The sequence below is a fragment of the Marmota flaviventris genome, chromosome 7, assembly GCF_047511675.1.
Source record: "Marmota flaviventris isolate mMarFla1 chromosome 7, mMarFla1.hap1, whole genome shotgun sequence".
Classification (NCBI taxonomy): Eukaryota; Metazoa; Chordata; class Mammalia; order Rodentia; family Sciuridae; genus Marmota; species Marmota flaviventris.
The window spans coordinates 71,976,936-72,003,686 of record NC_092504.1 but is presented as its reverse complement, the minus strand read 5'-3'; the positions used below and the strand labels follow the sequence as shown (position 1 = coordinate 72,003,686).

General features: G+C 36.9%; 1 protein-coding gene across 1 annotated transcript in view; it reads left to right on the top strand.

Annotated features, from left to right (window-relative positions):
* The window catches only part of LOC139706419 (broad substrate specificity ATP-binding cassette transporter ABCG2-like), a 53,845-nt gene extending 28,056 nt beyond the window's left edge, over positions 1-25,789 (top strand). Inside the window, exons 7-16 of the mRNA XM_071614433.1 lie at positions 2,958-3,109; positions 4,443-4,532; positions 4,836-5,083; positions 10,229-10,311; positions 17,590-17,679; positions 18,882-19,006; positions 20,073-20,227; positions 22,439-22,528; positions 23,353-23,438; positions 25,237-25,789. Of these exons, the coding sequence (XP_071470534.1) occupies positions 2,958-3,109; positions 4,443-4,532; positions 4,836-5,083; positions 10,229-10,311; positions 17,590-17,679; positions 18,882-19,006; positions 20,073-20,227; positions 22,439-22,528; positions 23,353-23,438; positions 25,237-25,441 (1,324 nt within the window). The 3' untranslated portion in view covers positions 25,442-25,789. The remainder of the gene's footprint in view (positions 1-2,957; positions 3,110-4,442; positions 4,533-4,835; positions 5,084-10,228; positions 10,312-17,589; positions 17,680-18,881; positions 19,007-20,072; positions 20,228-22,438; positions 22,529-23,352; positions 23,439-25,236) is intronic.
* Positions 25,790-26,751: the final 962 nt, after the last annotated feature.

The following is a 26,751-nucleotide window of genomic DNA, read 5'->3' as shown; positions in this document are numbered from 1 at the left end:
ACTTTGTTGTATGTTTTTGCCCTAATCTGCTCCTAATTGGACAGGCAGATGAGGACCCTCAATGACCTCATTTAAATTTAAAGACCTTTTTGAAAGCACTATGTCCAATGTGGCCACATCCTGAGGCACTGGGGGATAGGATTTTAACATCTTAGTTTGGGGAGGACCCAGTTTAGCCCTTCACGGGTGGATTAGGACATGAGGTGGAGTGGATCTGGTTGCAGACTGCATTGTCCTCAAAGGCCATGTAAGAAGTATGGCTTTTCCTGTCACTAGGGGACATGAGGATGTTTTGAGAGTTCTAGAGCAGAACAAATGCTGTATACAAGACTGTGCTGTAGAGCAAGGGTGAGGGAGGACCCCATGAAGGACTCACTGAAAGATGAAGGAGTTTTGACTAGGAGGATCGTAGTGAGAAGTGGATGGTTTCTGGGTTTGTTTTCAAGGGAACTAAGAGGATCAGACCAAGACTGGACCTGGGATGGTAGGATCCATACAAACTGCTAAGATTTGGGGCCTGAAGAAGTGGAGGAATGAAATTTAAGAAATGATGTTTCCTTTTATCAAGATAGAAAAATGTTTGGAAATATTTATAGGAAAATTTTCAATAGCTCAGATTTAGACATCTCATCTTTAAAACTATAGAAACATATTTCCTACTGATAGAAAGGATCCAAGAACAAAACAAGTGAACTCTTCTCTCTTTGATTTCACTGCATCTACAGCCCCTCCTTCCCTTTTGATGCTCCCTACATAGTTTCTATCTGTCATCATGCCCGTTCACCCCAAATACTCCCTACTGCAGACTCCAATCAGGGAGGCACATCATCATCTGCACACCCTAGACAATAAACATGACTTTCCCAGGATCCAATCCAGAGCTGCTCAAATTTCCCCAGTTATCCCTACTGTCTCTGTTTATATTCTGCCTCAGAATCCTCTCCAGAAACATACTTTTCCTGTCTTTTTACAACCTGGAGCAGTTCATTTGGTGACTCTCAGCTGCGTGCATCAGGTGAGAGTTATCAATGCAACATACCTGGGAATGCGCCCCCTATAGGTGGTAGCAGCTTCAGCCCTCTGATTGTGGTGGTGTCAGTCTCCATCATCTGATTGTGATGGTGTCTACTGGGCCTCTTTGCTCTGAAATTATAATTTTTACCCTGAGAAATGATTAGCATTTTGTGGTCTTATGCCTTGACTTGACCAGTAGAAACCTCTTCCATGTGGCTTTTGTGTTTTCACATGTCCAGTACGATTCTTTTACAGTACTTTACTTCATGGTCACAATGCTATTTATGGCTTATCATGTTCATCTCCTGAGTGAGCACTTTCTTCCAGCGGTCCTGGTTTATTCTGGTATAGTTAACACTTAGAGATCAATATCTGTTTGTTCAGTGTGCTCACTGATCCTAGAGTGGCATTGCTTCTAGGTCCATAGTAGACAGACCTAGGAAGCACATGTATAAGTGTGTTTATGTCTATACCCACACATAATATTAATATGCTTTCATGTTTTATTTGGAAATATATTAAATAACAATATGAGCCTTTGTATATGTGTATGAGTGTGTATGTATGTGTGTGTGTGTGTGTGTGTGTGTGTGTATATATATATATATATATATATATATATATATATATATATATATATATATATAATTTTTATTTTTTCCTTGCTGGGGATCCTCACCTAAGGCTTTGTGCATACTATGCACCCACTGTATTAATGAACTACATCTAGACTTCATATCTATTTTTTTCTATAAAAATACATGTATAAACAAAGATCTATAACTATTATTGTTTATGTTAGTGTGTATATATTGAAAAGCCCATGAGTTCATAAAAATATTTGTGATTTCAATCTAACACCACTGTCTTATGTTTAGTCTTTGCCATTTTCATGTCTGTAAGTGACTTTGGACAGGGAGAGCTTGGGCTGCCATTATCTCAAAATATTTACTTACTTACTCAGGGAAGTACTTTAATTTTTACTGGAAACACTCTCCCAGTAGTTCTGGTCACTGCTTTTTGTCCACTATCCCTGGAAACTCCTCTGTTCCATCTTTTTCAGCTGCTAGACACACCATCATTGGGAATTTGGATATTCTATTTACATCACCTTCAGACTGGGTTATCACTCTCCTTTTTTTGTTGTTTACAAGGAGCCATTAGCTACTTTTAATCCACATCTTATTGAAATTATAGATTCTCATCTCATGTTTCTCTTTGAGGCAGAAGATCCTTGGATACATTGTTAGATACCCAAGGTCCTTATCAAATACTTAAATTAAAGTGATTCTTTTAAAATATTTTAAATAACAGTTTTGAATAGTGATTTTGGCTTTTGTGTCTTCTACTCATAAGTAATAATTTCTGTAAAAGATAGTTTAGCAGTGTTCCTAGCTTTGCATTAGATCAGAGCTTAGATCCCAACCTTTCCCCATTAGTAACTGTGAGCCCTTGGTTAGTTGCTTAACTTTTAAGCCTTACCTGTAAAAGGAGGAAAATAATAATATTAGACTTTCCTTTTAACAACATGTGTAAATGGAAATGAATTTCACTCTAACTCATTTAGCAAATATATCCTGAGTGCTTAGTAATAATATTAGAGTATCTGCAATGCTTATTAAGAATACAGATTTCCTATGCATACTCCCAGAGATTGTAATTCCCTGTCTGGGAAAACTATGTAGAAACCTGCATTTTCACTAAATTCTAGCCAATTCTGTACTTTGATGTACCAAAATTTAAGAATCTTTAGTCTTCTGAATAAAAGCATTGGCTTTAGCTTCCCCAATTCTCAAGTATATAATATAAGTTGAAATGAGAACTTTGTAAGAGAAAATCAAGTTGATCTGAGATAAAATGCTCTACTGGCAGGAATAAAGCATTTTACCAAGAAGTTTCCAGTTCAGATGTTTAATGATTCATTATTTTCCCTTTTAACTTAGCATTTCTGAGCAGGAAAGAACAATCATCTTCTCCATTCATCAGCCTGGGTACTCTATCTTCAACATATTTGACAGTCTCACCTTATTGGCCTCAGGAAAACTAATGTACCACGGTCCTGCACAGGAGGCTTTGGAGTACTTCAAATCAGCAGGTGTGTTTGACCTTTTCATGCACTAGATTTTTCATTCATAGACTCCTGAGGAGAGCAGAGGGGGCAGCAGGAGTACTACTTGATCTTTGCATAGACCTAACTGGATTTTCACCACTCCAAAACATTTTTGATCAGTTTGGTGCCAGAATTTTTCTTCATTTTGCAGAACTTGCTTGTTGTTCAGGGTTCTCTCTTTCTCTTCTCCTATATGAGTATGCATGGTGTGTGTGTGTGTGTGTGTGTGTGCGCGCGCGTGTGTGTCTTGTGCCTTTGTCTGTTCTCTTCCCAGGTGTGGTATCCTTTCCCTGATAGTTTAGTAATTAACATGTTACATTTATAGCTAGTTATTCTGTTAGTTGAACACTTTTGAAAAGTCCCAAATCATTGCCTTTTCGACCGTGCAACAATTTGTTGTTTTCCAGTGTTTCCCCTGACACGTGATCTTGCTCTGTCTCTCTGAGGGTTCATGAGATGCTGCTGCATTTTCTAGTAACATTAGATTGAAGATGTAAGTCTTGAGTGGTGTGACTATTAACTCAATGGAACAGCCGGCCCTGAATCTGACATTAATGGGCCAACATTTCCAGGCTCCTTGGTTCTTTCTATTTCAGATTAAATATTATGATTTCTTTAATGGCTTTTCCATCTTCTTCTTTTTAGAAGTTTTTGGGTATTATTATAGATGTTTCTCCATGACCCTAAATCAAATTGTCAATATTATCTTTCTCAATTTGTTTTTATTAAATCTTTGTTGTTTAAAAATAATCAAACACATGTGAATCTGGTGAATCCAGGGAAGATGAACTAAAGAGTCAAGCATAGGTCAAGTTTAGATGATTGTGCCACAGGAAGTTGAGGTGACTGCTCAGGTGTGCTGTGCTGGTTATGTTCTCTTAATAGTGCTTCTCTGGAAATTTGTTGTCAATTTGGAATTATGTCAGCTTAAGTTGTGATTATTTGGATCTCTGGATTAAACAGGTTACCAAGCAATCCTTGCTGATGTGCCTCCTGCCATTCCAGTATTCTCTAGGAGAACTCAGAGTATGCAATACACACAGAAACTTAGTGTTTTTTCCTGGACCTATATTTAGATTTTTGAAGGAGTATTGATAAGTACCAGAGCATATTGATAGCTCCTTGGGGATTTATGAGAAGTGAAGACTAATAATATAAGATGTTCTGAAGATTTCAAAATATTTTGAAATATGCTTTTTTTAAAACTTGGGGACTGAGTGATTGAAATATTGTGTGACTGAATAACCCCATCAGACTTATTGAGTTTTCTCTATTTTCCAAGGCCTAGGTTGAGTTCGTGGTATGTCTTCTTTTCTAGGTTACAAAAGTGAGTGCTATATCATCCCTGAAGAATTCTTCCTGGATATCATTACTGGTATAATAAAGAGAGAGTCAGAAGACCATGAAGGTATGTGAAGATCTTACATTTACATATTTTTGCCAAATTGAGTTGGTTGAGATTTAGCAATGCAGTGGCTCATTAAAACGTGGGCTTGTGAATTTACACATTAGTGCACAGGCCAGAAAGATTTTTTTTGTTAGTGAGTAAGTATATTTTTATTGACTTTACAAATTATCATTTCTTTTTGTACTCAAGTTTCAGATTTTAGGAGTTATACAAATAAGAGTTCACAGAAAAACTGGTGAAACCAGTAGTAATCTGTTATTAATGAGGTAGTAATCTGAGGCCTGTTATCCACTTTTATTCCAGCTAGCAACACTGAAATGCCTTTAGAGAATGAAGAGTCAGTCATAGAATCATTAGCTGAGTTTTATACAAAATCCCCCATCTGTGGAGAAACAAAATCTGAACTAGAACGACTCTCAAAGGATCTGAACAAGAGGCGCTTATTCAGAGAGGAGATCACCTATGTTACCTCTTTTGGTCATCAGCTCATACACATCACCCGGCGTTCATTCCAAAACTTGGTGGGTCATCCCCGGCCCTGGATAGTTCAGGTAACTGACAGATTCTTCTAATTATGCTCTGAAATAATCATGTGAGAGCTATTTGTTCTGATATGAACTGCTCCAGGATTGTTTTATCTTCTACCCATCCTTCCATTTACTTGTCATTCCCACTTTATTAGAGATATAGTCAATTGAACCAGTGTTATGGTTTGGATATGAAGTGTCCCCAAAGACTCCTGTGTTGAAAGCCTAGTCCCCAATAATAGCCATTCAGAGGTGGGGCTCTTGGAAAGTGGTTGGATCATTTGACCGCATCAAAGGATTAATTGATTGAGTGGTTGAATTATAGCTTGATAGGAAATTGGGAGGTGGAGAAACTGTAGGAGGTGAGGCCTAGTTGGAAGAAGTAAGTCACTGGGGTAAGGGGTGCCGTGGAACAGTTCATCTTCTCTCTGGCTGCTTCCTGGCTGCCACGAGGTGAGCAGCTCTGCTTTATCATGCCCTCCTGCCATGATGTGCCATGTCACCTCAGGCCCAAAACTACTTAGCCAGCACACCATGGACTGAAACCTCTGAAATGTGAACCAAAAAAATCTTATCTCCTGTCAGGGTCTGTGTTTCTGTGACCAAAATACCAGAAAACAACTTCAGGAGGAAAAGGTTATTTGAGGCTTATGGCTTCAAAAGTCTCAGTTCATGGACAACTGACTCCATTGTTCAGGGCCCAAGGTGACAGAGCACATGCCATGCTTAGGAAGCAGAGATGAGAGGGAGAAGGGGCCTCAGGAAGAACAACCCTGTCAGGGCATGCTCCTCAGTGACCCACCTCCTCCAGCCACACCCCATATGCCTACAGTTACTACTCAGACTTTCCATTCCAACTAGGATGGACTGATTAGGTTATAGCTCTCACAGTTCAATCATTTCACCTCTGAATATTCCAGCATTATCACAGAAGATTTTGGGGGATACCTCATATCCAAGTCATAACCTCCCCTTTAAGCTGATTTTCTTACGTATTTTATCATAGTGATAAAACATTGAATAGCACAACAGGTCAGACACAATTAAGTTTTTACTTGTGCAATGCTTTGTTAAGTGTTTTCCTGGACTATATAACTCAAAAGTTTTGATGATATAAACAAACTGTAATGGAAAATCTTCATCAAAATTTCATTTTTAAAAAAATGTTAAGTAAAGACAATATCAACTAAATATGGCATTTTCTAGTAGCTGTCCACTATCATTTATTGATTCATTCCAAAAATTCAACCCAAGAGTCTGTGTTCCATTTTGAGACTCTACTACACTAGTGAATGAAATGGGTAAAAATAAAAACCTCCACTGACATAAATCTTAATTTCTATGAGGACAGAGGTATAATAGTTGAATACAGAAAATATGTAGCATGCCAGATGGTAGAAGGGACTAAGAAGGTTTAAGGAGAGAGGGCAGAAAGTAGACCAATGAGTATTGGTTTGCCCTTGATATCAGGTGTTGAAGGAACCCAGTGTTATTGACTGGGTTAGTTTGTTTTGTGCACTGTCTGAGGGAAGAGCCTGAAGGCAGAATGCTGTTCTTTATAATTAACCCTCATGAAGAGATTCTAATATTGGTAAAGCAACAGATGTCTCAAAGAATGTGCAGTTTATGCACAGGAAGTAACCAGACCGAACAAGGCTAATCACTGTCCACTTAACTCCCTTAAATAAGATATGATGATGTGTTTTTCTTTTTTTACTGGTTCTGTGGTAGTGATTGATTATCACTCCTCTGGGCTTTTTGTTTCTCCCCAGTGCTGGGGACTGAACTTAGGGCCTCACACATGCTAAGCAATTGCTCTGCACCTGAGCTAAAAACCCCAGCCCATTTTTTTGAGTTATTCATAGCCCGATGCCACACAAAACACTAGTTCTCTCAGACCATTGGCCCATCATTTATAAGAAAACAATTTAGCTGGTTGTTTGGGGATTATTATTTTTATTATCAATCATTGAGTTTCTGTGGAGTATTTAGATGTGTCATGTTGTTGGCTCTAAATAACTGACTTCTCAGCATGAGCACCACACTTTTCATATTTAAGTACTGTTGCTTTCCAAGTGTGCCTGAGAGCCAGCATCCCCTTTCCAGTCATATTGTCCACGCTGCAAACATTTTTGATCCTGTGCTTTGGCATTTCTCTCAGAAAACAGGCACTCTGATTTCTTATCAAAAGTAACATATTATTCTTTAATAGTAGATCTAATGTCATTTGAAAAATTGTCAGGTGAGTTAGATCCATGAATCTAATTGCCCATTGTTCAACAGTGACATGATGTTTGTAATGAGTTGATTCTTTAGATTTATGCATTAGGTTTTTCTTTCTTGCCTCTACTACTGGTATGCAATGTCCAAGACACATAGTAGTTATGGGCAGGCATTATTAAAACATGGCTACTTGTAATACACCAGGATTGTGTGTGTTTGGGGTCTAGGCTTCCTTAAGGTGCAGACACTAGGCCAAGAGGCTCCAGGTTGCATGTTCAGCCTACTTGCCTCATCAGTGAACTCAGTTCCACAAAAGTAATTCCAGCAATGTTCAAAGAAGAAGCAACCTCTAAAATAAAAGTAGAACCCTGTAATTCCCTGCGTTCAGCAGGACAACTCTTGTCCAGGTTTGTAAATGTTGGCATATTAGCTGAGGAGCAAGCAAATACTTTCTGGTAAAGACTCAGAAGGTAAATATTTTGCACTTTGAGGGCCACATATAGCATTTTTCTCAAATATTCAAAATACTCAACCTTGCCACTTCAGTATAAATCTAGCCACAGCTAATATTTATTCAATAATTAACATGACAGTGTTTAAATAAAACTTAATTCATAGACACTGAATTATTAATTTCATAGATGTTCCATATTGAGAGAAATATTATTCTTGAGATTTTCCACCCAATTATTGGAAAAAACATTTTTAGTTCACAGGCTAGGGCTATTTGTTCTATGGGCTATAATTTACTGACTCTTGACAAAGGGTTCTTATTCTTGTATTATGATTATTTCTCTAAGCTTTTGAAAATGGAGTTGCTAAAATGTATCACGTCTTCCTGCTGATAATCCTGTATTTATTGCCTTACTACTGTCCTTTGTTTTGGACTAGTCATTTATTGACATGATTCAGACTCTCTTATCTCACCAGAAAACATATTGGAAAGATCTACAATGAATGGATTCTTTTAAAAAGAAGGTTTAGTGTTCATTTAATGTGCTATGTTTTCTGATCAAATCAATTTGAACAACATTGTTATTAATCACTCAGAGTGTCATTGTTTCTATTTGCGTATTAAACAATTATAGAGTTTACTATGCATCCTCCTTCTTCCTCTTTTCCTCTTCCCCTCCCTCTTCTCCTCCCTTCCTCTCCTCCTCTTCCTCCTCCTCCTTCTTCTTCTTCCTTTGTGAAATCTGCAAACAATCCATAGAACACACCTTGAGAAATGTTGTTTAAATACATCTGAACAAAAGCACAATAAAATGGTTGGAGAATTTCTTATTTTATCTGTTTTGAACAGAAACCAGAGGACAGATGCACAAAGCTCAAGATAATGTCATTTGCTCTGTTGTGAAATGTCCAGTTTGCTCCGTGGCTTTCTTTTTCTTTGTACAAGAAGGAATAACACACATGAACCTTGTAAAAGCATGGCATGATTATGGATTTATTATTTTCTCAGGATGTTTGGAAATTGGCTGAAAATAGGAAACATCCTAAGATAATATTCAGTCTTAGTATAAGATGCCAAGTTTGGATGCAAAAGAAACAAAGAATGCAGAATATCTGTTTTGAAGTTTGAATATCTTTAAAGTTATACTGTGAGAAAGCATAGAATCTTGTATACATATGCATACTACATGTCAATAGAACCATCTGCATTTATTTTGAAAGTCTGATCTGTTGAAATGAAGTAGAGCATATTCTGAGGGTATTGAAATATGGCAGGACAATGTTTTCCTCCCTCAATTTCTTTTATTAGCAAAGGGATTTTAAGGACATCTCATAGGTGAAACATTTAAATAATACTGTTTCCAGAATCTGGTCTTTACAAACTAGTCTTTACAGATCATGATTCTGTTTTTGCATTTTGTCTGACTTTTTGCCATAAGTGTGCTTTACAAATTAGTTCATGGCATGATATTGTGGTAAATTTGAGGTTTTTTTTAACTTTGAAGTTTCCAATAAATGTGGTAAGATTTTTTTCTTTATATTACAATTTTCTCAATTATTATATTCAACCTAAGAATAATTTTAAGAAGAATTCTCCTAATAGACTATATTACAGTGTAACCCTTCACCTTTTACAAATTAAAACTTTCTTAAGCCACTTTTTATTCTACAAACAAGTGTGATATTGGTCCATTCTATCTGGGGGCCTTCACATACAGTGTGTAGTTAAAGATGGGCAGGAATGGCAAAGAATTGGAGACTCAGGTGTGTCAAGTAAAGTGTAGGCATTGGCTGGGGTTGAAAGACAAGCAACGTCAGAGGAGATGGTAATGGAACCTTTGAGCGTGCTCAGCTGGCTGAGTGCTTTAGTAACAATGACAATGTATTTTCCAGTACAGGTGGGGATTCCCACAGGTTGGATATGAGCATGTCCTTAGCATTCAAAATTCCATTGTTAGAATGCGTGTGTGTGTGTGTGTGTGTGTGTGTGTGTGTGTGATTAAGTTTTGTTCATCTGTTAATTTTGAAGTAATGAAGATCAAACCCTAGGTGTGGCACATGCTACAACAGCATTTTATTGTTGAGCAGTATCTCCAACCCTGAAATTTCAGGTATTTCTAATGATTAGAGTAAAGCCACTTGTTTTCACTTGAACCTCTTGAAGCACAAAGCTGCGATTTCACTGGCATGACAGTTGAGAGCTCAGTTCTAGTCAAAACTCTGATTTTGTTTCTGAAATGACTTCCCCATGCCTGCATTGCTCTGCTGTGCACTGTGCCTAGAGGAAACTTAGCTTGTCTAGTCCTCAGCTCTCTTGTCCTATCAAGTGTCCAAACAACAGAATCCTTACATTTTCAATTTGATTTTTAAAGCAGTGGGACTCCGGCCAAGTCATTTAAGGTGTGCATTTTAGTGGAGAAATTTGATTGGGTAGCCCTATATTTTATAACAAAATTTTACAACTCTTTTCTTTTTCTTTTTCTTTTTGAAAAGTTAATTGGCACATTGATTCTGGGACTCGTGGTAGGTGTCACTTTTCTTTTGCTGAGGGATCACTGTACTGAAATCCAAATTAGGTAAGTAAATTTGGATCTTGCTTTTGAGAAAATTCTGTCTCTTGGTTCAAGCTCAGGGACATCAGATAAGAATTTGAATTTATGACAATGCAGGGTGTTTCTCTTTTACTATGGGGCAGCATGTGTTAGTGTATTGTAAATCAATGGAGGAATTACTTTGTGGTTTTACACATATATATGTGATGGTAAGTTACACACATCTCCTACACAACTTAACCATTTTTAAGTGCACAGTTTGGGGGCATCAGATACATTCACATTGTCAACTTGTCACCACCATCCAACTCCAGAGCATTTTTTCATCTTCCCAGGGGGAATCTTCAACCCACCTAAGAGTAACTACCCTCATCCACCTCTGCCACCTTTGCAACCATCTTTAACTTTCTGTCTCTGAATTTGGCCATTCTAGGAACCTCATGAATGTGAAGTCTTACAGTATTCATCTTTTCATGACTGCTTTAGTTTCCTTAGCATAATGTCCTCAAGTTTCTTCTAAGTTATAACAGGTATTCTAATTTCTTTTCATTTTTAAGGTTAAGGAATATTCTGTCATATGTGTATACAATATTTTATTTATCCACTCCTCCGTTGCTGAAAATCTGGGTTGCTTATACATATTGGTTATTTGTGTGACGCTGCTATGGGGGTACACATACCTGTTTGAATCCTGTTTCTAACAGGGCTTTGGGACAGAGACCCAGAAGTAGAATTTCTGTTTCATTTGGAAATTCTGTCACTTTTTAAAACCACTACCATACTCTCTTCTACCTCATTTTACATTCTTACCAGCAGCACACAGAGTTTTAATTTCCCACATTCTCATTAAAACTGTTTATTTTTTGTTTTCTGATATAACAGAGATCACTAGATCTTTGGAGATATGTGTTTTAAGTCCTTTGTCAATTTTAAAATAGGATTATTTGGTTTTGGTGTGTTTTATTGTTGTTGTTGTTGCTAAGCTGGAGATCTTAATGTATGGGTTTTTCATCTCTTTTCAGATACATGATTTACACCTATTTTATCCATGGGTTTCTTTTCTCTCTGTTGATAGTACCTTTTATGCACAGATGGTTTTAATTTTGATATAGTCCAGTTGATCTGTTTTCTTTGGAGGATTGTAAGCCAATTTTATTGATGCTTTTCATTTGCATGACTTGGGAGTATAGGACACATGATGGGATTGAGTTGTTCCTGCTTCTCACGTGGATAACTCTTTATCAGTGTTATGATTATTTCTAGTTTCAGTCATAAAAAAAATGTGTCCTAAAAACTATCATTCCAGGATGTCATTTTAAACAGCTGCATCATAGTCTGAACCCAGATTCTGAACATCGGAGTCTGCAGGGTTCTCATCATAATTCTTGTAAGGAGAACCACTCCTTGCTAGGCTCCATTATCAACAGCTACGGCTCATGTTACCTCTTAATGGCCAGAGGAGTGGATGGTCTCATCCTTATTTTACTATTGATAACATTTGAAGAATTTTATATTGAATCTATTTTGATAACTAGAAAAGGCTTGATTGCAAAAGCTCAGTCCTTGTCCCAGATGCCAGTCGAAATAATGAGAACAGATTTTTGTGAAAAAGAAAAAAAATAAGTTTCATTGATTTACTAGTATGTGAGGAAAAGAGTAGACTAACATTTCCAGAGCTATTGTCTTCTCTTCAGGGGGGAAACAAAGGGCTATTAAAGGAAAATTCTGGGACCAGATTCCAAGTGTGACTTTTTTTTTTTTACACAGTACCTTTATTTTATTTATTTATTTATGTATGGTACTGAGGATTGAACCCAGGGCCTCACACATGCTAGGCAAGCACTCCACCACTGAGCCATAACCCCAGCCCCACCTAGTGTGACTTTTTTATTCTTGTTAATGAGCTGAAGAATATGATAACCCAGCCTGGGACAGGAAGAATATTAGAGTAGAAAGGTTCATACTCAATGCCTAAAGTAGATCCCTGTTACAGGCCCACTGTTCATTTATTTATTTATTTATTTTTATTTATTCTAATTAGTTATACATGACAGCAGAATTCATTTTGATTCATTGCCCACTGTTTTTGAATGAATCAATAACCATAAAAGTCAATTCATTACTCAGGTAAAGTGAATTTTTCTGCTTATTTAATCAGATACTGTTTTCCCATGAAGAGACAATTATTACAGCTGTTTTCCAATGTTAAGTCACTTTTTTGTCTTCTAAGGACAGAAACGTTTAGTTGTTGTTTTTTTTGTTTGTTTGTTTTGTTTTGTTTTTGTTTGTTTGTTTTTGTTTTTTTCACAGCTCTGCTAGTACTTGGTTTATGTCCTGGGAAGATGTCATTTCTTAACCAAGTTCAGTATACTCACAGGCTCTCAAAGTCATGCCAGGAAGCATTTAGAAACATTGAAAATCTGTCATCAATTGCAATAAAGAAGTGAAATGCTAGCCATTAAAGTTTTTAGTAGAAAAATCCAGAGTAATAAAGAGGAACTTTAGCAGAAGGATTCTTGAGAAATTGAACACTAACCTTATCTTAATTTATATTTTTGACTTAGATTTGCTACCACCTTTTTGTCAGTTTGGACATTGTAAAGTGGCCTGTGTATGTGGCTTATCACATCCATCTTGATGTGGTAAGTTCTAAAACAAGTTCCACACAGACAAGATAAACTGGGTTTAAATGGGCTGGCTGCAGCATGAAGCTAAGAATCCAGCAAAAAAATTATACAACAAAGAAGATAGTATCCAGAAAGCTGGGGAGGACAGCTGTTTGACCTTAAGGTTCAAGCTTCCAGACTGGAAAGAGAGTGAGCAAGCCTGCAGTTCCTTTATTTATACAAAAGGGGGCTTCAAAGGATATCCAAGGAATGTTCTTTTGCCCAATAAGGTGGGAGGTGGACTGTCCAGGCCCAATGGGTAATGCCCAACTACACAGCAGCCTCTATAGCCCAGCCGAACACTTAGATCACTGTTTGCTTTGCATAAGCCACAAAATGACTTGTAAGGCCAGACTAAAATCTCCTTGGCTTCAAGGCCAAATAGAGGCTATGCAAATAGCTCAGGGATGGCCTCCCACAATCAGTGATTGATTCTTCTGCTTAGGAAAAAGAAAACATTTTCAGTTTTGTCTCTAGCACCAGGTTGTCAGAGCTTTCTTCAGAGGTGAATAATCAGGGCCTCATCATTTGACATTGCTGGAGAAGCCAACAGTTCAGCTCTTCTTTGGGACCAATCACTGTCTTTGCACTCTATCTAACCTCTGTAACTGAGGAACTGGGTTAGAATCCTGTGTGGAGAATGAGCTTATTTGAATAGTTTTATGGTGTTGTAGTGAGAGCTGAACAAATTAGGGAAAAAATGTATTTAGAAAAATATTTAAATCCAGTAATCCCACTTTAGGGTGTTTACACAAAATATTTGAAGTCAGTTTGTTGAAGAGGGATCTGCACTCCCACATTCAGGGCAACACTGTGCACAATAGTCAGTTCAGGAATCAATCTAAGTGTCCATCAGCCCATGAATGGATAAAAAAAAAAAATGTGTGCACGAGGGAATGCTGTTCAGCCTCAGGAAAAGAAATTTTGCCATTTGTAACAACATAAATGGAATTGGAGAACACTATGCTAAGTAAAATAATCCAGACAGAGAAAGATAAAAGGCACATGTTCTCATTTATGTGTAAATTCTGAAACTACTGGAGTCATAAAAACAGAGAGTAGAGGCTAACATATAGGGGAATGAGGCAATGAAGGTCAAGGTGAAATCTCCTAAGGCAGGAAGGATAGGTTTTACTTTTTCTGAGAGATACACTATACTTGGTGGTGAATCCAGCAAATAATACTGTACAATTCACATTTGCTGAGCATAAATGTTTTTACCATAAAAATTATGAACATTTGAAGCAGTAGGTATCACTATAATTATTTTCATTTTATTATTCTTTAACATTGTGTTTTTGAAACATAACATCACTTCGAACCTAGCACATATGAATATAATTTGTCCATTTATGAAGAAAAGATAAATTAGATCTATAAGTAGATACAGCACATGGGTTACCACATTGAAAAAACTGGATGTATTAAATTCTTTAATAATTATACTTATTTAGTGTCAAATAAATCACCTTACATATTAGAAGGAATTTTACTGTCCTTTCCCAGAATCATGAATATTACTGTATTATTAAATGTGCGACAATAAATTGAATTGGATTTTTGCTCTGTCCCATATTTCTAAAACTGCCATTCAACATGTTGTTACATTATTTCAAATCCAAAAGTTAAACAACTTGTTGCCCCTTGGACCAGCCTATTTTCCATTCAATTTAATTACTGTGTGAACTTTTAAATTATGAACAGCCTGAACTCTTAGTTCTTCAGTCTTTAGGTGTGAAAAACAAACTACGGACTCTCTTTTTTTCTTTAAGTTAGTTGAGATTATTCATTTGACCTTACATTTATGAAAGTGTTCCTTTGTCATTTAAATGATGCACATCATCTTTTTCTCTGGTTTTTCCTGTTATTTCAGTTGTTTGGTTAGGAAGGGAAGCTGCTCCCTATTTCAGGGATGTTGGCATGAATTCATGAGATACTTATTTCTGTTGAAGTATAAATTAATTGAGTACTTTTCATTCTAAATCTCAATTATTTTACCAAGAAATAAGCATTAATAGTCTACATACATGTGATCAAATTACTTTTTATTACAAAAAAGTATCAGATTTATTTCTGTTTTGATCACTTTGGAAATCTTGTAGGATAGTGGCTGTTCCATATCAAGGATAGCTGTCAAGGCTACTGATGGTCCTGGCCTGGGTGACTGTAGTAAGGAGCCGAGTGCAGGTTTTATCAACATCTCATTTCCTTCCACATGCCTTAATTTCTTATTACTTCTCCTTAAAACCAAGCTGGCACAAAACTCAACTCAAAGTAAATCAAAGACTTAGACGTAAGAACAGAGATTCTGTACCAAATAGAACAAAAAGTGGCCCAAGTCTTTACCATGTTGGCTTAGGACCTGACTTCCTTAACAAGACTCTTAATATGCAAGAAGTAAAATCAAAGAACAATAAATGGGATGGATTCAACCTAAAAAGTTTCTTCTTAGCAAGGAAAAAATAATGTGAAGAGAGAGCCTACAGAATGGGAGATAATCTTTACCACATTAACCTCAGATAGAGCACTAACCTCTAGGATATATAAAGAACTCAAAAAACTCTACACCAAAAAAACCCAAAAAACAACCCAGTCAATAAATGGACTAAGGAACTGAACAGAAACTTCACAGAAGAAGAAATACAATTGATCAACAAATATATGAAAAAATGTTCAACATCTCTAGCAATTAAAGAAATGAAAATCAAAACTACTCTGACATTTCATCTCACTCCAGTAAGAATGGCAGTCATCAAGAATACAAGCAATAATAAATGTTGGAGAGGATGTGGGGAAAGGTACCCTCCTACATTGCTGGTGGGACTGCAAATTCTTGCAACCATTATGGAAAGTAGTAAGGACATTCCTCAGAAAACTTGGAATAGAACCACCGTTTGACGCAGCTATCCCACTCCTCAGTTCATACCCAAAGCACTTAAAATAAGAATATTACAGTAATGCAGCCACATCACAAAGATACTCAGCAGTTTTTTGAGTCAATTATTTATAACAATTCAATTCACAGTAGCCAAACTATGGAACCAACCGAGATGCCCTTTAACAAATGACGGGGTAAATAAAATGTGGTATATATACATAATGGAATATTACTTGTTAGGGTCCGTAAACAAGTCAAAATGGCACCTGGCATTTTGCCAGAGGGAGTGGTTTGTGAAGTAATGCCAGCTAGCCATTAAGATGATAGAGATTCCTTAATGACTGACTGCTGTGTCTAGATTATGTCAATTAAGTTAAGCTGTGTGTAATCATTATGATGAGGATTCCTTATTGGTTGACTGCTGTATCTAGTTTATGTTAATTAAGATAAGCTGTGTGTAATTAGTTATATATATATATATATATATATATATATATATATATATATATATATATATATACCCCTACTGTCCTACAATAAACGGCTCCCACTCCTGCTGTATCAACCTTCACAAATTGCTCATCACCCCCCGGTTAGTTTGCTGCAGCCAGACTGCGGCAATTACTCAGCCTTAAAGAAGAATGAAATGATGGGATTTGCCAGTAAATGGATGGAGCTGGAGAATATTATACTAAGTGAAATAAACCAATCTCAGAAAACCAAAGACCAAATGTTTTCTCTGATTTATGGATGCTAATTCACAACAAGGGGTGGAGTGGCTAGGGAAAAGTAGAAGTGCTTTGGATTAGGCAGAGTGAAATAAAGAGAGGGGAGAAGGTATGGGGATAGGAAGGATAGTAAAATGAACTGGACAATATTGCCTTATGTGCATATATGATTACACGACTGGTGTGATTATACATCCTATACAATCAGAGGAAGGAGAAGCTATACTCCATTTATGTATGATGTGTTGAAATACATTCTACTGTCATGTATAACTAATTAGAACAAATTAAAAAAACTGGATAATCAAATATTTTAACCTTTGGGAGCTTTATTTAGGCTTACTTAGGTTAATGTTTCTCTTTTCATATTTTAGGAATGATATTCAGCATTTTTTGTGAGTTAATTTGAAGATGAGAGGGTATTTTATGTTAGTTCAGGCTGTCATAGGAAAATACCATGTACTTGGTGGCTTAAATAACAGAAATTTATTTTCTTTCAATACTGGAGTCTGGAAGTCTGGGACCAGAGTTCTCTTTCAGTAGATCAGACTCCTGTGAGGGTCCCTCCCTGGCTCTTAAATGGGGCCTTCACTTCCTCTCATGGCAGAGAGCACCTAATGTTTCTTCCTCTCCACCAATTCACTAATCCCATGATGGGGGCTCCAATCTCACGACCTAATCTAAGCCTTATTACTTCCCTAAGGACCTACCTACCTCCCAGGACTGTCACATTGGGGACTATCTCTTCAACATCTGAATTTTAGGGAGCACAAGTCCATGCACAGCAACCTAAAACTGGTATTTTAATATGTGTCATAGTGTGGAGTCACAGAGGCACCACTGAGACACAGAGTTGGGGGAGCAACTAGAGGCAGGTCACACTTTCCTGTCCATTGAAACCTAAAGAGCTATGTTTGTTTTTAAATTGTATTTGATGTTACATTATTTCTGGGAGGAGTTCTGTGGGAAGAAACCAACCTAAGAGCACTGAGTTGACTGAGTTGCTTTTGTTCCCATTCTGTCCTGGCAGAGCAGGGGTGCTCTTCTTCCTGATGGTCTACCAGTGTCTCAGCAGCGTGTCAGTGATGGAATTCTTTGTGAACCAGAATCAGCTCTTTCTGTGAGTTGGTCTCTGTTCTGGTAAGGGGCATTGCTGGCTGGGGGAAAATGTTCAAACCCAGAATTGGAACTGAAATGTGATTCTTGAGATTACTGGTATTTTTCTTTTCTTTTTCTTTGTATTCTTTTCATTTTAAATTGCATATCTTTATCATGTACAACACAAGCTTTTGAAGTATATATAAAGATTACTAGTATTAATTGAGAAAAAGCAAAATCTTGATTGGGGTGGAAAAATCAAGAGTGTATAGGGCCTGTTACAAAGAAAAGTGAAATTTTATGGAGGGTATGGCAGCAAATACCAATTCTGTGGAGAGGAATAAAGGGGCTGAGAAATATCTTTTGTTTTTAGAAAATAATAGGCCATAATGACTCTCTCAAAGAAATTTTCAAGAGATTTGGTAGAGATTAATTGGTAGCTTAAGCAGCAATTTGGAAACAGGGTATGAAGTTGACAAAGTATGTGCCAAGAACAGCCCTGAGTGAATCATAGACTGGAGAGAGCCAGAGGGCAGCCTTACAGGAAAGAGCAGGGTGGTTCTACCCCTGTATTTTTCAAAGATGGAGGAGATTTGTCCATGCCTACATTCCCAGGACAGGAATCACCAGAGAGGGAAGGAGTGAAGATTGTGGTGAAAGAGTTTGGAATTTGGGGAGAAAGGTGCCAGGAAGAGGGGATTTGATTGCTGACAGTGGTGCAATTGGAGGCATGATCACTGAAAGAAGAAGTATTTTTCTTTTTTTAACATGAGAGTAGAAGTAAACAAATTTAGTGATATCAAGCGGCTTGGAGGCCTTGGAAAATAACAATGTCAGCATCTTCCCACTCAGAAATGGGGAAAAGGAAAAACAACAGTTATCCCTGAGATTGTCCCATAAAGTGCTACTATTCAGGCTGAGGCAACCTCAGAGGAGAAGTAGAGTCTCTGAGGAGAGTGAGGGGACACAGATTGTGTGACCCTGGAGAGGTAAGGTGGGGCCAGAGTGGGCGGCAGCAAGAGAGGGTCACAGCAAGAGTCTCATGGGGTGATGCTCCAGGGAAGCTGCACCTGAGGTGGAGAAGGGTGTAGGAGGTCATCCTGGAGCTTGTGGGAAGCTGTAGAGTTAGACCTGGTGGCAGCAGGAGTCTGCACAACAGCATCTCATCTGGGCTGTGTCTTCTTGGACTAATTGGGATGTGTGGTGTGTGTTTTTGTTCTGCAGACACGAGCACATCAGTGGATACTACAAGGTGTCGTCTTATTTCTTTGGAAATATATTATTTGATTTACTATCCAGGAGGTTCTTGCCAAGTTTTATATTTACTTGTATACTTTACCTCATGATGGGTGAGTAACAAGACAAATAGGATGTGTCTTTAGTTGGATATGTAAAAAATTTAAGTTCTGTTTGCAAACATATTTTTGATTCCAAAAAAATATTTTACAAGCTATAAGGGAGGAATCATGTATCTATTGTATACTCTCTAGAATAGACTTTTGCCCAAGTAAACGTTAAAATGTATTTACAAAATTATATTTTTCTGAGGGATGCCATGTGTCATACTCAAACACGGAAAACATTTGTGGAACTATTTAAGACTGCGCTATAGGAGCTGGGATATTTAATGCCTATCTATATTTTTCTGTATATCCTACTTATGTATCTCTATATAGAAATAAAATATACATAAGCAGATAATATCTCTAATATCTGCAGAGATATGTAGAGAGAGATAAAAAAGAGTGTACATATATATTCTCCCCCTGTCCCCTTCTCTAAGATGGTGATTTGGGGATTTATTGATGTTATAAAAGTACTCATTTGTTGAAGTAGACAGAATAATTTGTGCATTATGCTCTGGCTTCATTGAATTCTTATTTCTATATGTTTCACTGTTTGGTACATGCACACACAAATACACACACTCACATATACATATACACACACCGGAATATACTTTCTTTGACAACATACTAAAGGAGAACCAGTAATAGAGCTTAAAATTTTCATTTTACTAATAAGAAGTATGTCATAAGATTAGGTATGGAATCTAGAACAATAGATAGATCAAACAATAGATCAGTGTTCTTGTAACTGTTTGAAATCTTCAGACCATATCACACAGATCATTAGTCATGATAATTATAAATTAGCTTAAGAAACTTGACAGCCCCATTTTCAATCACAGAACCATGTGACAATTATTCTAAGGGCTTTAGCTTATGAAGACACCTCCCCTCGGTAACATGAAGGGACACAATGAAATTTGTGACCCAGAGTAGTTGCATAGTGGATGAGATTTGTGTTCTCTTCTTCATTTCTCAGAATACTGTAGTGCTATTGGCACACAAAAAAAATAGCCCCCAATATACCATGAGTTACACAGAACTGATCCCTTCCTTTCTTTTTAAGGATTAAAACCAGAAGTGGAGGCTTTCTTCATCATGTCCTTTACCCTCATGATGGTGGCTTTTTCATCCATTTCCTTGGCACTGGCCATAGGTGCAGGTAATAGTGACACAACTACAGCAACATGTATTGCAGACATCTATTTTATATTTATGATGGTGAGTGTGTACTGTTCTTCTCTGGGACACAATTTTTCCCCTTGCTTATGCTTGTACCTTCTTGTCACGTAAGCCAGCTGCAGTATTCTGTGTTTGTGATTTTGATGCTTTTAGGAGGTCACAGACTGAAATATGGTTTTGTTAGTTTATAATGTAGTTACTTAACTTAAGCACCATGTCCTCACTAATGTAATTTTAAAAGATTTCTTGCTGACATATTATGAAGCCCTTGATAAATTGGAACTTCCAAAACCAGAATAATTGGCTGATTCCCTCACAAAAGTCACCAGGCTGTCTGCCTGCCTTTCATGCTGGTGTTAGAGAACCCAGCTGTTTTACCAGCAAGGTGGTTTGGTTGGATTCATTACTCTCCAATGTGAAGGTCAAGATTCATGAGGAGTGTAACAGGAGTCTAGCTTGGATATTTCCTATATCTGTGGGTCTAGCTTGGACATCTTTATAACAGGGAGTCTAGATGGACACCTCTTGCATTTTGATAATGTTTTAAAATTACAGGAAAAGTATAAAGTCCATAGTAGTAGCTCTTGTCTGGTTTCCTGAAAATCTCCCACCATGTATTTCTGTTTCATCTTTTCAAAATCATGGTTATTAAATCTTTATCTTTCATGCTCCTAAAATTTGTACTCACATAAATGAAACAATAGATAAACAGAACCTATTACCTCACTTTACCCCCTTACAACATCAGCTAAACAAACACGTTCAGCCTACAATAGGAAGAGATGGCTTTCAGTGACACATATGTAGCACATATACTTTAAACACATTTTTTATTAGTGTGGTTATCCATATAGTTATCCATAATGTCAGGGTTTGACATAATCATTCAGGCTTAGCTTGCACATACTCTTGCCAAAGTTTAGTTCTTCGCTTTCTGAATTTCAAATCTACCAATGTATACCATTGAGAAAGTGATATTTATATTTCATCTGCTATAAAGAAAGTGTCCTTCAAAAAATAAAGATGTTTTGTTTGATTTATTTGATATATGATTGTTATTTAAAGGTTTCTATGTAGAAATTTAAAAATGCAAAAATTGCTTTTCACCCAGAGAAAGGTCAAGGGTGGCATATGCAGGCACAACGCAGCTCTGCCATTGCTGTGCATATTCTAACCTCCTTTGCGTCAGTTGGGTCATGTGTTGTGTGGGTCTCTTAGCTGCCTCTCATTCATCTCCAGCATTTCTTCCTGAGTCAGCATTGCAATACTGCTTACTCATAGCTTTAAATGGGGGGATTTACCACATTTTCTTCTACTATACCACCTTAGGCCATTTATCAGTTCTAGGCTTTGGGAAACCTGAAGCCTGCATTCTGAAACCCAAATTCTTAACATCATGGATACAAAATACAAACTCTTGTAAACAACAAATCTTGTTGCTGTTTGGAAGTAGAGAGGAATACGTAATGCTCAGGAATGTCCCTCTATCTATTCCTAATTTTTGGGATTATTAGGGGGGAAAATGGTAATAGTATAATAAGAAGAGTCAGGAGTCAGCTCATTGTGTCTGTGAGTTCTGCATTGGAAGATTCAACCAACCGCAGATGAAAAACATACAAAACAAGAATTATGTCTCTACTGAATATGAATAATAGCTTTTAGTTATTATTCCCTAAACTATAACATATATATGGTTACATGCCTATGGTATAAGCTACATATGTAGCATTTATATGGTATTTGATATTATAAGAATCATGGAGATGATTTAAAATATAAAATATGTTCATAAAGCATAAAGGATTTACTTTGGGTTCCATATTTTTAAAATGTGATGCTATTTTGAAATAAAGGGATTTGAACATCTGCAGATTTTGGTTTCTCTGTGTGGGTCCTGGCACCAGTTTCCTTTGGACACCAAGAGACAAGTGTACTTCTTAATCTTCCATTATGTAGGAGTACAGAGAATGTTCTTGACAGAGTATTGACAATTAAGGATCTTCCAAGTAAGTAGAATATATAATATAGATTATACTCTATTTTCCTTAACTTAAAACCATAAGCAGCCTTAGCCATGCAGAAATTTATACATGCAAAGGAAGACTAATGTTTAGGGCAAGTGCAAAGTATTTCAAGAGTTGTTCCTAGAGGAAATGTTTAGAAGGTTGTAGGGTTCTTGGAGCCTATCTTCTCTAGAATTTCTTATGAAATTCCTGGACCAGTTCTAACCCATGATTTTTATTTTTGTAGATTTTTTTGGGTCTGTCATTATATTTTGAAAACATGACTCCTCAGCTCTCATGGATTCATTACTTCAGCATTCCTTATTATGGCCTAACGGTAAGGTGTCCTTGACTGTCACTGTGAGTGGGTCCCCAAGGTGGGAACAATGCAAATAAAATCTACCCATCTGTTTCCCCTGCCATGACCTATGAATACCTTCCATCCATAATTTCCTTTCAGGAGCAATGGATGAGGATTTCCTAATAGCCTTTTTTAAGCACAATGTCAGGGACTCATTTCTGGTTTTCTTTAGTCACCCTGTGGTTTGAGGGCAAAGAAGGGTGGGGAGAATAAATCTCATAGTAGAGCAGAAAGATTGATGAAAACATTGTGTTTCAGTTCAATGAGGAAATAAATAAAGGGATAGGAGACTGAGATATTTAGCTTATGATTAAAGGGAAATTATAAGAGAAGCAGAGGCTAAATAATACTCCTAGCCCTATAGCTCTAGCAAAGGAATCAACTCCAAAGAATGCTGTTTCTTAATGCAGTGTAACCAGATTCTAACTCCTATAAGTGATTTTGATGAAAACAAGAAATCATCATTACCATAAATCAGTATTATTCACTGAGCAATACTGTATCATTTTGGTTATAAAGCTTATAGGGTTATACAATTAAGGAAAGAAGAAGGAAGTCGCTATGGGATTCCAGCAAGAGGTCTCCCTTCTTGGCCAATTGGAAGGAATATCCCAACCTTAGGCCTCTTGATTTCCAGGGGCAATAACTTTAGTTACTTCGCTGTGGTACACTATGAATATGCAACTTGGTATGCCTTTGAAAATACCATTAAGGATTAAACTTGAGGACTTAATTGTGATAATTCTTTGGAAATTTTTTGAAATTTAAAACCACCTTGCCTTACTCTTTGTTTCACATAGGCTTTGCTGCATAATGAGTTTTTGGGACAATACTTCTGTTCAGCACTCAGTACAACACCTGGCCGTATATGTTCCAACTATGTAATGTAAGTTGTATACAATGTTATAAGGGGTTTCCTTATCACTGAGATGAGGTATAGGGGGTCCTATGGTGTTAGAGGTGGTACAAGTCTTTTTAGGGACAACAAACCTTTCTAAGCCTACATTTTCTCACTCATAAAGTGAGTCATTATGCACTGATGCATGTGAGTATGTAGTACTTATATTCTGCTATAATCAAATTGTTTTCAATGTGGAGAAAGGTTCACTGGGGCCTTTTGAAAGATTAATAATGTTTGAGTTTTTGAGTGATTTTGAGTTTTCACTTTTCAGAACATTTGAATTTAAAACAGGCTGCTTTAATAGTTTAGCAAAGCTTATAGTCTTGATATATGGATTCTGTGCTGTCTGCCCAGACCATGGACCACAGTAGGAGCTAACAGGCAGCAGGAGCATAAAGGGAGTAACATTAGGATCTGGATCTAGTGTTTCCCTCTGCTCACATAGTGTTGTGTATGACTGACTTGGGATTCTCCCTATCTGTGTTTATGTTCTTTAGTGAAAACACATATTTCAGCAACTTGAGAAAGAAATCTCATTTTTGCATCATGTCCTTAAAACAGAAATACAGGTTTTAATAAACTTAGAAGTCCTTGTATTCTATTTTTAATATTTTACTTAATCATTTGAAATTGATACAAAAATAATGAGAGAAAAGAGAATGCTGGTATCCTAAATCCCTTTTGGGAGTTCTTAGTAATATGAAAAATTTCTATTTTGAATTACCAACCATAAATACCTCCAGGAGGACAGGTTTTATATACTGGGCCTCCTCTCCTTGGTTTGATCTAGGCGTGTCATGTTTGTAACACAGAGTGATCACCAGACTGCTGGGCAGGATGCAGTGGTTGGAAGTGTGGGACTAGATAAGGAGGAGCCATCACAGGCTTCATGCTCACATAGGGCTCCTTCTCACAAGAAGAAAGAAGCAGTTCCTCTTACAGCAGAGAGGCCATGGCTATTTTAAGAACTGCTAAATATCAAATGCACAAGAATGGCAGCAGGCCACCACTGAGGCTGCAGCATGTGTTTTAGTACCAGGTGCTTTTCCACCTGTGGAAGAAGCACCTATATGCTCCATCCTGCTCTGTTCCAGCTGGCTTTTAAGGTCTAAGTCTGTTTCCTGGGCCTGCAGGTAATATCCTGTGGCTGAGTATCTGCAATGCTCATCACAGTGTTGGAGTGAGAGCCGACAGACATGACTCTGGCTGGAAGCCCTTTCTTCCCTCTGTTCCTGGTTTTAGAATTCTTAGCCTGTTTTTAGGAGGGTTATCTTGAGGGTAAGCAGAACTACAAGGAACTTTGATCATCTAAGGAAGGGGCATAGGCATCACCATTTAGGCTACAGTTTTCCTCATCAGGAGTAAGTGAAAGATCACTTTATAAACATTTCTGTCCTTGAAGAGGATAGTATTACAGACTTGGAAATAAATGAATTTGAACAAGTAGAAATTTGGTTCATAGTGTGACTGTATACTTGGCCAAGTTCATTAAGCCAACTTCCCTTCCTCTTTTAAATGAGTATGATATCTATACCCCTTCAATTTATCTTATTCTAATTATTTTATTCTAATTATTAAGTAAGATATTAGGTGCAAGTTGCTTAGCATAGTATCAAGCTAAATTCTAAGTTTTCAATGACTGGTAGCTATAGCTATTGTGTATAAAGGGATAATTGTTGAATTTTGTTAACCTATAGATTTTTTTTTAAGGAATAGCAATATATTGACTAAAATTTCACAGATGCTAGGAATGAAGTTATGTCCTTTCTGCATTTGATTTCAGGTGTTCTGGTGATGAATTCTTGATGATACAGGACATCGATCTCTCACCCTGGGGGTTGTGGAAGAATCACGTGGCTTTGGCTTCTCTGATGATTATTTTTCTCACAATTGCATACCTAAAATTTTTATTTCTTAAAACACCAATTTTAAGTTCTGCTTCAATTTTCTATGAATTAGATCCACATTTAAAAAGGACCTTGATTTAAGTATCTAATGAGAATATCTTGTTATGTTCTGTTCATTTCCATTACACTATAGATCAGCAACAATTATTTTTAATACAAAAATACAGGACAACAAATTGAATTAAACATCAAATAACCCAAGCCAAAACCTAATGATATTACATGTTTCATTTTAATTTATCTCATCAGACAGCAAGCATTAGGAAGAAATGCTGGCTAATTTATTAACCTAAGGGGGAAAAAAGGAGGATTTAACTCTAGAATTTCTTGACAAGTTGCTAATATTTCTGGTATCAGTTTCCTCATGTTCAAAATGAGTAGGCAGATTAGTAGCCCTCCAGTTGTAATAGTCTATATATCTTTCAATAAATAAATATATCTTCAATAAATAACAAATGTGTTAATGTTGTTTTGGAAGTAAAAAACTTCAAATACTTTCTCTGCTTATATTTCTTGAATTAAAAAGATCCATGCTGATAGAAAATTATAGCATGTCCTACCACAGCAATATCTGCAAAATCTCCTGCAAGAACTTCCCAAGGCTAGATTTGGCCATTCCTCGGTCTTTTTAGCTTTGAAAACCTTAGATTTATGGGTCATTGCCTGCTATATCTGTCCCTGCATAAGATATTTCACTACTTGGATGCTTCATTTATTTCCATATATTCTCTGCATTGTTCATTTACCTGTAACAGGAAAGTATTTACAGTTCAGTGAATTTTCATATTTGAGGATATGTGTGCAGCCACTAACCTAGGTCAAGAAGTGGAACATTACCACCACACTGGAACTCTGCATTTCCCTCCCCAGCACTATTCTTTCTCTCTCCATTGTTGTTTTGAATGGTCACTTGGGTATTCATCTCTGTTTTTGTTACCAAAACATCACTATATCTCAGGTTTTCGCTCTTTGGTACACAGGTACATGCTTAAAACCCTCTTAAACTTTTTAAAATTTATTTATTTATTCTAATTTGTTATATATGACAGCAGAATGCATTTCAATTTATAGTACACATATAGAACACAATTTTTCATGTCTCTGGTTGTGCACAAAGTAGAGTCACATCATTCGTGTCTTCATACATATACTTAGGGTAATGATGTCCATCTCATTCCAGGATATTTCCTACCCCCCAGCCCCCTCCCTTCTCCTCCTTTCCCTTTGCCCTATCTAAAGTTTCTCCATTCCTCCCATGCTTCCCCATCCCCCATCTCAATTATAGATTAGCTTCCTCATATCAGAAAAAAAAAACATTCGGCATTTGGGTTTTGGGAATTGGCTTACTTCACTTAGCATAATATTCTCTAACTCCAACCATTTACCTGCAA